The sequence below is a fragment of the Anguilla rostrata genome, chromosome 11, assembly GCF_018555375.3.
Source record: "Anguilla rostrata isolate EN2019 chromosome 11, ASM1855537v3, whole genome shotgun sequence".
Classification (NCBI taxonomy): Eukaryota; Metazoa; Chordata; class Actinopteri; order Anguilliformes; family Anguillidae; genus Anguilla; species Anguilla rostrata.
This window is the reverse complement of record NC_057943.1, coordinates 27633240-27646012: the sequence shown is the minus strand read 5'-3', so window position 1 is coordinate 27646012 and position 12773 is coordinate 27633240. Positions and strand designations below refer to the sequence as shown.

The following is a 12773-nucleotide window of genomic DNA, read 5'->3' as shown; positions in this document are numbered from 1 at the left end:
CAAACAACGGGACACAATGTGATTTGCTGTGGTGTAAGACATCGTTTCTTCCGTGATTAGACTTGAACCACTGCGATTTCTTACGTAGAACCGAAAGTGAAGGGAACGTTTTTAACCGAAACCATCTTTCAAAACATTCTGCCAGCTACACCCTTTCAAAACCTATCATAGATTGCCGAGAAAATATTTATCACACACTGATTCAATGTTTTTTTTCCCCATTGATTAAAAAATGGTAAATATTGCTTCTGAATGCTAGAGCAGATGCAGTACAACTGACAGCGAGGAAAATATTTCTACATTGCTGTTCATCAAGAAGAGAAAGCGACACTTACCTCTAGGTAGTAAAAAAAAACAATGGGTCTTGACCATATGGACAATTTCCCCCAGTAAACATTACATGGTTTGCTCCAACAAAATCTCAAACCTTAGGCCTAAGTGCCAAGAATTTCCATCATTCTGATCAGTCAATCGCCTCACTGAATTTTAAAATGGCTGCAGTGGATAACTGAACCTTGTGTAAAGTTTGTAACAAAGTTATTGTAGTTTTCTACCCAGTCCTCAATGCATTCATGGGACTGTAGGGCTTCCACACAGCAAAGTCCAATAATCATCACTTTAGAAACAGTTAAGTCTGTACAAGCACGAGTCATAAGAAAAAGCCTCACATCAAATATTGTCAATTATACAGCATATTTGATAACACCAGCTTTATCACAGTTATTTTGGGTAAAAAAAAAAAAAAAACCACACAACTCACAACAGCAAATGAGTCTTAAGGAGGGAGAGGGTTGAGCAGCTATGGAGCAACAGCTGGTTTGGAGCCTGTAGGGTATTCTAACACTGGAGTTTGGAGGTTGTTCATATCTCTTAACCCTTGGTAATTGTCACATCTTCAATGAGAAGAGCCCGGTCTGGTTTTTGTTATGAGAAAATGTGGCAGTCACAAATGCGCTAAGTGTGTACAGTGTTACAGAGACGCCGCGGCGGGTGCTCGCTGCGGTGTGATCCGCCGAGCCGTCGCTGGCTGCTGGATGGAACACCTAAAGCTGCACAAACGTGTGGGCGAGTCTTCCTGACGTGGCCGTCCAGGTGAGTTCGTTTTTCTGTTTACACAGATGGGATGTTTATATTCTTGACAGTGCTTTTATAACTCCCCGCCCCTACCACCCGACCCCACCCAACCCAACCAAACCCGACCCAAGCCCCACCAACCCACCCCAACCCACCCCAGGGCTGCCAGCCGATCGCCTTCCCTTTCGTGGGCCGGCTGGCATTTTAGGAACCCTGCTCCAGTTCCTGCAGCTCTTCCTGCAGGGCCTTGCCCCGCCCAAGTTTCTCCAGCTGCTCCTTGGTGGGCTGCTTGATCTCCCCCGAGTCCAGTTTCTGCTGCAGCTCCTCCACCTGCCGCAGCTTCTTCCTGAGGTTTTTGATCTTCTTGGACCGGTCGGCCGTTGTGTCGGCGGGGGTGTCGGCCTGGGGCGGGGCCCCTTCCCGCCGCTCCTCCTCCTCTCCTCCAAGCTCCGCCTTCTCCACGGCGGCGGCCAGCGCCTCCACGCCCCCGTCTTCAGCGGCTCCGCCCCTGTCCTGCCCCTGCCCCTGCTGCTGCCGGCGCTTCTCCTTGCGTTTCATGTTGCGCTTTGCCGTCTTGGAGAGCCCCGCCGTTTCGCTCTCTCTCTCCCCGCCACCGCCCGCCACCACCAACGCCCCCTGCTGCTGGCGAGCCTGTGCGGCCTCTTCAGGATTCATGCCTGGTGGCAGGTCTGGCTTGCTCTTGAAGAATTTGACATACTTGTTCTCGTAGCTGCAAACACAAAGATACATAGATACAGAGAGATAAATGTGTTGTGTCTTAAAGCCCATTAAAAGCCAGAGAATGTAGTGCGGAGTTCCATAGTTCTTAGTTCTAGTTAATGGAACTTGCCCAAAAACATGATACGACACTGCAAAGAAGAAATACTTCAGACCCAGGCCCGCTCCTCCTGCTCTGTCATTCACTCTTTTTCTTCCCACAAAATGAGAACAGAACTAATAGTTCTAACCATGACCATAGCTGGAAAGAACGAGAGCCCAGAGAAAGCTGCACTGATTCGCTCATTTGCTTACAATCCTTCCCCCATCCCTCCTTCCTGTTGTAACATTGATGTTACAAGAATATATATGACAAAACCAGGTCACCCAGTCCGCCAAGACTTACTACCGCAAACGAGAGCATCCAGCACTGCATCAAGCCCGAACTTCAACACCCTGAGGATCACTGCCTCTGGTACATGACCTGATTTCATCACTGCTTTTTGCAGTACGTTTCCTCCACCGTCCTGAAGCTAAATGTTCCACTTTACACATGTACTGCGCAGACACCTGGCACACAAACTGCAGGGTGGGTGAACAGAATAAACACTAATAAAAATGAACTGAAAAAATGAACGAATACTCACACTGGCACCTCCTCCTGGGGCACGTAGCCATCCTTGACTCGCCGTGGCTTCCGCCAGGTTCCATCTGGACGCTGTGTAGCAGCGATGTACTTTCCTGGCAGGAGAAGAGGAAGGGACGGTCGTAACTACTTAATGAAAATAAAGGTTTCAGGTGACATTCCATTATTTAAGAGTGATGTTATTTTTTTGCAACCTGTTCCAGTGTCCATGTACTATTTATTGATACTGTTTTAAAAATTCTAAAACGTAAGTGTAATTAAATATGAATAGAATTTCATTCCATTACGTCCATTTTTACATTATTTCAACCACTCGACCCCTGAAAAGGCGAAGCATACACAACAAAAACACGCTCACACACATCCACTAATATAACCTGCAGAAAAAAACAACACAGAACAGAATCGTCTTGTAAAATTAACATGCACAAGCACGCACAGAAGCGAACAAGTTGACAATTATTCCCTTGCACCAGCTATCTATTGGAGCTAACTTAGCTAAATACAATACCTTGTGACGCATGTTCTCATTATACAATCTGAAGTAAATAACAATGATCCAGTTCAAATAAGTTCCGATAAATAATATTAATCACATTCTACTAGCGTTAAATTTAGTCGCGCATAACGCTAAGGAACAATCAGGCTAATCGTAGCTTCCTGTCACAGTAACTTAGCTAGCTATCGGCAGTTACTGCCCAGCGAGACAGCTCTGCAGGTTGCATGGTCATTTATAAAATGTGCTATAAGTATACATGTGAAGCGAACAGATTTGCGCAAGAAAATGCATTTTCAAAAATGTTTCATGATAACATTGGCTAACGTTAGCTGGTTAGCTTCATCGACCGATGTAGCAAGCTGGAATATAGCTAGCTCAGTCTACACAATATCATTAGTTAGCTAGCTAAATATCCCTGCTAATGAACTACGCTGATTTGCAGATAAGACACCGACAGTCTGGTAGCCCAGGTGTCGCTTTCAAGGACAATTAGCTAGCGAGCGGCTATTTTTCAGAATTCGCTTGCAATCTGGTACAAAAGCAAGCTCGCAAATCGTTTTGGCCATTCAGAACTGTAGCTAAGAAGCTTGCTTGCTACTGTTACATCGATAACTCCTGCAGTTTGTCCCCGTTAACAGCATTATTTCAATACAATTATATTTGAAGACTGTGTTCTATTAAACGCACAGAAATGTTGCACTTGATACGGACCTAGTTAAGCGTTTCTCAGCCTTACCAGATTCATCCGTTACATAGGGGGTCGCCATCTTGAAAAGTGATGCACTTCCGTCTAATGGGCGGAAGCGGCGCTGTTGAGACCACAGAAGTTATGAGGCTGAGACATATCAGAGTGGATTGCCTGTGCTTTTGCGGGTTGCGAAAAGGATGAGCCCGCTTGAGCGGAGGAAAACTCTAAGCGGATAGTAGCACCGCGGGCGCGATCTGACATGGTCAGCGACACAATAATTGTGTGCCTGTGCAAAGCATCATCGGACACTCGACAAAAACCTGGTGGAGTCGTCACACCCTTCAGTTTACTTCTGAATGCAATGGCCCATCCCCACCCCAAACTGAATTCATGGGTAGCCTACTCCACAGTGTGTTCTCTTCATCTATTGGACTTGTTTTTTTTTTCTTACCTATGTGGGCAGGTTCTGAAGGACGATTGGGTGGGAGACACTGCTCCTAGTTTCCCCAAACAAAAATATATAATACACTGTTACTTTGCTAACTGTCAGAGTTGAATAGTGTTATGTACTAGCACTATATGAATTAATTGTCATATTGTACAGAATCTGATGGCTTTAAATAAATGTTCTCATAAGGGATTGTTTGCCTATTTTATCAAATACTTATTCTTTTTTTTCCCCAAAACTACAAACATTTCCCAAGGCCTTACTACCGAAAGAATAGTGAGACAGGGAGCATGCTTTAGTTTCTGTTATTTTATTTAAGACACCAAAAGCACAATACTAAAAAATTAAACCAGTGAGGGTTCATGTTCCTATTTTTAAAAAATCAAAAGTGCTGTGTGATAGCTAGGGGCTGGGTATTTTCAGACGTCTCTTGATACAATGGGGCTACATTTTCTAATATAAAGGGTCACAATATCATTCATATTTCAGTATACATGGGGACCTGAATTTTTATAAATGTTTTAAAACCAAATCAGGTATCAATCCGGAAAACATCATTGAGTACAATAGTTGTTTATTATGAACAGTTCAAATAACTGAAAGGAACCATATAATCCCAGCCTAGAACAAAAAAGACACGTTTTGTGGCATATGCAAAACATTGCATATATTGTCCAGAGCCGCTTTTACCTTCACAACTCTCAAAATGACTATGGCAGAAAGTGGGGCGGACATGTTTTACTGGCAGAATGATTTGTAATTCCTGGCTATGGATTATTACTCTTCTTCCTTTGAGACTGAGAAATCCCCACAGCAAAACATGTAATAAATGGGCTGAAATCCAATCCTATGTAACTGAAGCCCTGCCGTCAAAGGAATGAGGAGGCTGAAAGAGTGAAACAGTAAAGATGTTACTCAAGAAGAACAAAGACACCCCACACTGAGCCCTGTTGGCATACAGGGTTACACTGCAACTGTATGGAACTTCCACTTCAGAGCTCCCCATGGGGAGGAGACTGCACTCTGAGTTGACTCTAGTGTCTAGTGGCCAAACACAAAGGCCTTCTCTGCCAAAGATTGTCTTCTGAAGGACCAGCAGGCTTGTAGCTGTAACAAAATGTTACATATAAAACTTAACCTGAGCTGCACCCAGGCCATCAGGTTTGGATCTCAACCTGAAGGGCATCTGCTGAAAGTTCACAGATGTCTCACTCCTATATCATAGAAATGTGGAGGAACAGGCACACCTGCAGGTACCTCCTGAGCCAGTAAAGAACAACCGAACAACATGGAAAACACCAGAGGGCATGACAGACAAAGGTGGAGATGGCTTTACTTGAAAGAATAATTAGGGCAGAGGCAACTTTATGCCACCAGTGTGGTTGAACTCCAGCAGAGGGTTATGCAATATTTCCTTGTCTGTTTTTTTTTTTGAGGGAGCAGTGTAAAGAAAAAGGACACATAGAAAGACAAATAATACTTTTTGCCACTATTGCACTTTATTACATTATTAAAGCAAAGCTTATGTGTTCTACTAGAGTTCAGATTTTCTTTTTTAGTTTTCCTGGTTGATTGACCTTAGTCAATCAACCTGAGCCTAGTAGTGTTGTAATGATAGTCTGTCAGTGTGTGGATCCCTGATTGGTGTGTACATGTCAGCTAAACTAAAGTAAAAATAAAGTTACTGTGCTTTAAGGCCATGAACAATTTCCAGTTTTAATAGTTCTATATATAGAAGCATGTCAGGTGAGGTACTTTGCTCAAGGATACAATGGCAGTGTCCCACCTGGTAATCAAACTTACAACACTGAGAGTTACAAGCCCAGTCATTATGCTAAATCATTATGCTAAACTGCCACCATGGCAAGTTTATAAACAGCATAATACTTACCAGGTTTGACACTGTTGCTCAAATAAATCAAGTGAATGCACTTATGTTCTCCCACACTGTAGGTTCCTCTGGAGAATAATGTAATAGAATGTAATAACAAAGTCGTCGACTTTGTGGACCCTGCCTTTGTATGTGACCCTCGCCCTCTGATTGGCCACTTTCAGGTCATGTGGGCTTGTTTGCCTTGGCTGCCTGCTCCACCTGGTGAGAGACATACCAATGGGACAGAAATATGGAGTTTGAGGCAGGTAATGAGACCACCTGGGACACAGACTGACAGAGCGGCGCTATGTTCTCATTAATATGTATACAGCAGAGTGTGATGCGTGACTTTACAGTTGTAAGGATAAAGGAGAAAAGCAGAGAAAGAGAAGTATGTGACAGTCTATAACATCTTTTTGGACGTTCATCATGTAGATGCATATGTACATGCGTGCGTGTGTGTGTGTAGTGCATATGCTTGTGTGTGTTTATGTAAGTTTGTTGCAATATCGGAATGTTCATGCATACCCAATTACCCTTCAGTAAAACATTAAACATCAAAGTATAACGCAGCAAATGTCATTTAGAAAGTCCAAAGTTTATAGATGAATATCAGGACAACCAAATGCCTTGAGCCATACAAGGAACAACTGACAATTTTTGAAGTTCTTGAACCCAGTCCAAAAAAAAACATGTCTGCAGATTTGTGCTTTGAAGTGCCAGAATACACTAGATATATCAGCCTCTGCACAATTATGGTATATAACATGCACCTCTGTGCTGTTGTAGGTCAACCTGTCTCTCCATAGTAATGGTCTATGACACACATCAGTCTACGCCCCCCTGTGCCCCATGCATTTTTGCTCCAGTGGGCACAATGTTACTGCCTGGGAAAAGGGTAGTAGGGAAGAAACTACGCCCTGAAGGAGCTCTGACCTGACAGGCAATTCATTGTGCAGCCATCCATCCATCCATTATCTACACCCAACTATTCTGGGTAGGGTTGCAAGGGGGTGCTGGAGCCTATCCTAGCATGCATTGAGCGAGAGGCCATTCACTCACCATTCACTCACACACTCATACCTAGGGGCAGTTTAGACTTTACAATTAGCCTACCTGCATGTCTTTGGACGGCCGGAGGAAACCCATGCAGACATAGGGAGAACATGCAAACTCCACACAGAAGGGCCCAGGCCGGATTCAAATCCAGGACCTTCTTGCTGTGAGGCGACATTGCTATTCATAGCAGACAGTAGAGGAAGCCAGGCTGCCAGATGCAAAGGTTTCCCCTTCTCCCATTCACAGAGACAACCTTGCATATAAATGGAGGGGTCAATGTGTGAGTCCAGGTTAGAGGGTAGATCCCTAGGGAGTCAAAAAGCCCTTGGTGAAAAACAGTCACCGGCCTCATTCCATTCGCTCACTGTAGCCAGCGTGCGGAACTCAACAGCATGGTCTGCCACATTGTGAGTGTGCTGCAGGAGAGAGATTAGCCTTTTGGCTGCCTCCCATCCTCTACCGGGGTGATTAAAGACTGTTCATCTTCTGAGTGAACTACCTAATGTCTGAACGTACTGGAGTTCCCAAAGTACCGTAGCCTAGAAGCAAAATAAAAGATCAAACAACCAAGGGGTAAAAAGATCTAAGAACTGGCGACCTCTAGTGGTCAGAGAAAGGGATCGTGACATTAAGGCATTTTAAATGGTGTATATTTAATGAATATATTTGTTTAATAAGTAAATAAAATCAATTGCATTTAGTTTTTAAGACTTATTACTCATTAACGTGCTTGACTTAAATGTGTTCAACTACTTTGCATGCTGCATTGACATCGCTTCATCTTCTGTGTGATCCAAGTGGGTATGGTGTATCAGTAGGCTGTATGTTTTGTCAAAGTTTACCTGGGTGTTAAGAAACAAACAAAAGCAACCTTCCTCATTGATTTGGATGTTACCGCAATTCACTTCATGATAAGGTACAAAGTTGCTTGTGCTTCATTGTTTAAGCACAGTCTTTTTCATGAATAAAACCCCATGTTTCATAATCTGAAAATGTGGCTGGTCTCATGTTACCGTTAAGAATGTGTTTCCATGATTAACATTAGTATGTGCATAAAAAATCAGTGTAAGCCATTTTTATTTACAGCTACAATTCCACACCTCGGTTACAGTCATACGACTATGTGGTATCAATGTAACATCAGACTGTGTTCTGCAGAGAAGTTCTTCAGAGAAGAGTTGGCTAAAAGTCCTCCACAGCAATATGAACAACTGATATCAAATTATAGTGTTTGGGTGCAGATACTTCTGATAAAGGTGGTGCAATCAGTTATTAAGTTTACGAAAGTATATCAAATAGGCAACGTATTTTAAAGCAGGTCTGGTTGACAGTTCACTAAGGTACTATTGCCTTATAGCATTCTACTGCATCTGTATTCTTAGAAGGGAATCTTCCTGTAAAAACAAAGGCACAGGCAATTCTAGACAACATGGCTAGTTTATTTTTAAAAGCATACCAATTTACAGTTATTTTAATGTGTGGATATTTTTTATTAAGTAGTTTCGACATTTTGGACAGGCCTAGTCAAATCTAGAAAGGGGCAGCCCCTTTTAAAATCACAAAAACTACAAAGACTCCTTAATTTACAGAAAACATATGTCCAGTATATATGGTAGAAGGCAAGAACCAAAACGAAATCAACATTAGTGGTTTTTGTATTTAAGGGGTAAATATTTGCTTTAAAGCAGATCACTGGGAATGCAGATTTTTGCCACTCTGTGGGAAGCAATTATGGTTAGTCTTGCAGTGCTACCTGTATCAAACCACTGTCATTACTTAGCCGAATATCAGTCAAGAGATATATAATTAATTCTGGCAGAATTCATGTAGGCTACGTTTTTCAGATGGCTTTTCGTGAAAAATAAAGTACTGAACTTTTGATCAATCTCAATACTATACTATACTATACACTATATACTATAATAATAAGTTATTTTTAAAATGTTGTACTTCTAAATATTCTTGTCAATATTTGATTTAATGTAGGTTACCTCCCAATCTCGCAGTGATTTGTCATATGAGTCTCCACCAGGTACTTCGAACTACAAGAGGAAAATTTTTCATGAGCGCCACACGAAACTACTCAGCGCACAGTGCCTTTCGTACACTCCACGTGACTTGCGCAGCGCAACTACTCGTTCGTTATAGGGGTGTGAGCCTGTATCTGGAGCCCGTCTCTTCAGCCAACAAAAAGAGCTGTGGGCTGTATCCGTATTCGGAATGGGAGTGGGTGCGATAAAACGAGCGATTTATTGCGCGAAACAAATTATCGTTTGTAGGCTATTAAAACGTAGGCTAACTCTTGTCAATTTTCATCTTCCACATACCCTAACATTACATTCCCGAGCAGGCTCTACTAAGTGAATGTAATGTATCAACGGTTTTTGTATGATGAATGTCCAGTTTATTAAACCCATTCCTGAGAACAATGAACATTGCGTGTTAGCCACTGGCCACATTTGTTTAATGGTGATCCGAGAAAATGCGTTCTTTTACTGTTGTTTTCGCGTAGTCATTGAAGCATTTCATTGTACATACTTGAAATCTTTATTTGCGTTGTAAATTTGGAGGACTTAATTGTTACAATACAAAAGGCAGGTGTTTATCAGTGTATCATTTTAACCCTCCAATAAACATCAATTCAAAATCGTCAATTGTTACACACGTGCATGATAAATTATTTATGTTTTATTTTGTTTTCAAGTTTGGCGTTAGGTGGCGTACTAGCACAAAAGGTTGAGAATTAGAAAGTCAAACATCAGCACATTATAATTGCAACGTCAGTATGTTGTAAAGACACGGGATTCAGATACACAGTCGGCCTACAAGTTTACAGATTAACACATGGTAGGATAAACCGCATAGTGCTGAAAATAATATTCTATTCAAAAATAATATTTTAAATATTGAGTTTGTAAATTTTTTTGCATTTCTGATACAATTTACTACCTAAAGTCATTGCACTTCAGCTTTTAAAATGTCACTCCCACTAGTTGTGACTCAGCAGATAGGCACACCTGCAGCAGACTGAATAGGATGAGTTCAACGACCAAACCTCAGTGAGTGTTGAGCAATGGTACTGATGGAAGTTGAAGTCCATGGTTGAGAGCTGTAAGTGAACTGTAGGATTTACATCAGAACCCCAGACAGGTTGTGCAACATTTTGCCTGCTGAGCTCACCACAAAGATGAGGGCAATAGACACATGCTAAGCAATGGTTTGCTATCATGCTAATGTCAAATAGGTTTACAGTTACAGATTACAAGTACTTTAAAGATATCTGTGTTTGTCTTCCCATCAGCACATCTGTGAAATATGTAAATTATTTGCCTTGGACCATTTCCAACCTCAGGTGTTTGAAATGGTGTGAGACATAATTCTAAAGCTCAGTTTAAACTTTAAATCCTTAAACAAACAGGTGATAACTTTATCTTTTGCCTCCTGAAACCTGGTCTTTGTTTGAATGCGTCCTAGTTACTTTCAATTCGATTTAGTAATTTACCTGCATGTTAAAAGCTTATATTCATGCATTTACTTTCCAAAATGCATGTTATACTTCACTATTTCCTGGAATAATTTAGTTACATTTACCAATGGCTTACTTACGGCTGCAGCTGTTGTTGATCTCATGTAATTCACACATGTTGCATTACATTACATTGTAATCACTTGGCAGAAACTCTTATGCAGGGTGATGTATGGTGGAGAATGTCAGTGTTACTGTCAGGGATACAAAAATGCTGCATCACAGATGCCCATTTATAATCATTAAGTGTAGCGTTACCCTAACAAAAAATAATATATTGGTATAGTACCAAAAGGTTCCAGATAACGTATTTCTCCACTGCTATACCTACAGTCCCCTCCAAAAGTATTGGAAGAGCAAGGCCAATTCCTTTGTTTTTGCAATACACTGAATACATTTGAGGTTGAGATAAAAAGATGAACATGAGACAAGAGTTCAGAATTTCAGCTTTTATTTCCTGGTATTTACACCTAGATGAGTTAAACTACTTAGAACATAGCACCTTTGGTATCAGCCCACCCAATTTTTAGGTGAGCAAAAGTATTGGAACAGAGAGCATTTAAGTAAATGAAAGCAAATAACACTTAATATTTGGTAGCATATCTCTTGCTTGCAATAACTGCATCAAGCCTGCGACCCATTGACATCACCAAACTGTTGCATTCTTCTTTTGTGATGCTTTTCCAGGCTTTTACTGTAGCCTCTTTCAGTTGTTGTTTGTTTCGGGGGGGTTTTCCCTTCAATCTCCTCTTCAGGAGGTGAAATGCATGCTCAATTGGGTTAAGGTCTGGTGATTGACTTTGTTGTGTTGGCAGTGTGTTTTTGGTCGTTGTCTTGCTGCATGATGAAGTTCCTCCCAATTAGTTTGGATGCATTTCTCCGTAAGTTGGCAGACAAAATGTTTTTGTAGACTTCTGAATTCATCCTGCTGCTACCATCATGAGTTACATCATCAATAACGATTAGTGAGCTCACTCCAGAAGCAGCCATGCAAGCCCAAGCCATGATACTTCCTCCACCGTGCTTCACAGATGAGCTTATATGTTTTGGATCATGAGCAGATTCCTTCTTTCTCCACACTTTGGCCTTTCCATCACTTTGGTAGAGGTTAATCCTGGTCTCATCAGTCCATAAAACTTTGTTCCAGAACTTTTGTGGCTCATCTCTGTACTTCTTTGCAAATTGTAATCTCGGCTTTCGATTCTTACTACTGATGAATGGTTTGTATCTTGTGGTATAGCCTCTATATTGCTGCTCTCTAAGTCTTCTTCGAACCGTTGATTGAGATACCTTCACCCCTGTCCTGTGGAGATTGTTTGTGATGTCACTGACTGATGTTTTGAGGTGTTTCTTCACAGCTTTCACAATGTTTCTGTCATCAATTGCTGTTGTTTTCCTTGATCGACCTGTTCGATATCTGTTGCTCAGTACGCCAGCGGTTTCTTTCTTTTTCAGGACATTCCAGGTTGTCGTACAAGCTATCCCCAATGCTTGTGCAATGGCTCTGATCGATTTCCCCTCTTTTCTAAGCTTGCTTTTCTCCCAAAGACAGCTCTCTGGTCTTCATGTTAGTTTATCTTTTATAACACAAATGCAGTTTTCACAGGCAAAACCCAAGGCTAAAACCAAGAGTAGACATTCAGAACTATTTATTGTTTAACCAATCAATCTAACAGGACACATCTGGGCAACAAGTCACATGTTCAAATACTTTTGCTCACCTAAAAATTGGGTTATCTGATACAAAAGGTGATATGTTCTAAGTTGTTTAACAAATCTAGATAAAAATACCAGGAAATAAAATCTGAAATTCGGATCTGTCACCTCATGTACATCTTTTGACCTCAAACTCAATTGTCTTCAGTGTATAGCAAAAACAAAGGAATTGACCTTGCTGTTCCAATACTTTTGGAGGGGACTGTACAACATTATCTAAAAGAAAATTCAGAGAAAGTAAGAGAAAAAGAAAGTATATCTAAAGGGGGCCAGAAGAGCCATGTTGCAATCTGAAGAGCTGAGTCCATAGTCTTCTTCGGAAGAAGGGCAGGGTTTCCGCTGTCATGATTGCAGTGGGAGGCTCATTCCACCAGCAGAGGGTGGGAATAGACAAGAGACGTGACATGGATATGCAAGTGAAGGGGGTGGGGGGCGGGGGGGTGGGTGGGTGTATTGGACACCAGACAAAGGTATATGGTCTAATGAGATTCTGAAGATATAACAGTGCCGTTTTGTTTTTTTGTTTG

The 12773-nt window shown here is 41.6% G+C and overlaps 1 protein-coding gene across 1 annotated transcript; it reads right to left on the bottom strand.

Annotated features, from left to right (window-relative positions):
• Positions 1-1224: 1224 nt before the first annotated feature.
• On the bottom strand, positions 1225-3906 carry pym1 (PYM homolog 1, exon junction complex associated factor). The gene is made up of 3 exons (XM_064299162.1): positions 3673-3906; positions 2439-2532; positions 1225-1804 (listed from the first exon to the last, which is right to left on the bottom strand). Exons 1-3 carry the CDS (start codon positions 3701-3703, stop codon positions 1279-1281), a joined length of 651 nt encoding a protein of 216 aa, XP_064155232.1. The 5' UTR covers positions 3704-3906; the 3' UTR covers positions 1225-1278.
• Between the last annotated feature and the right edge of the window lie 8867 nt (positions 3907-12773).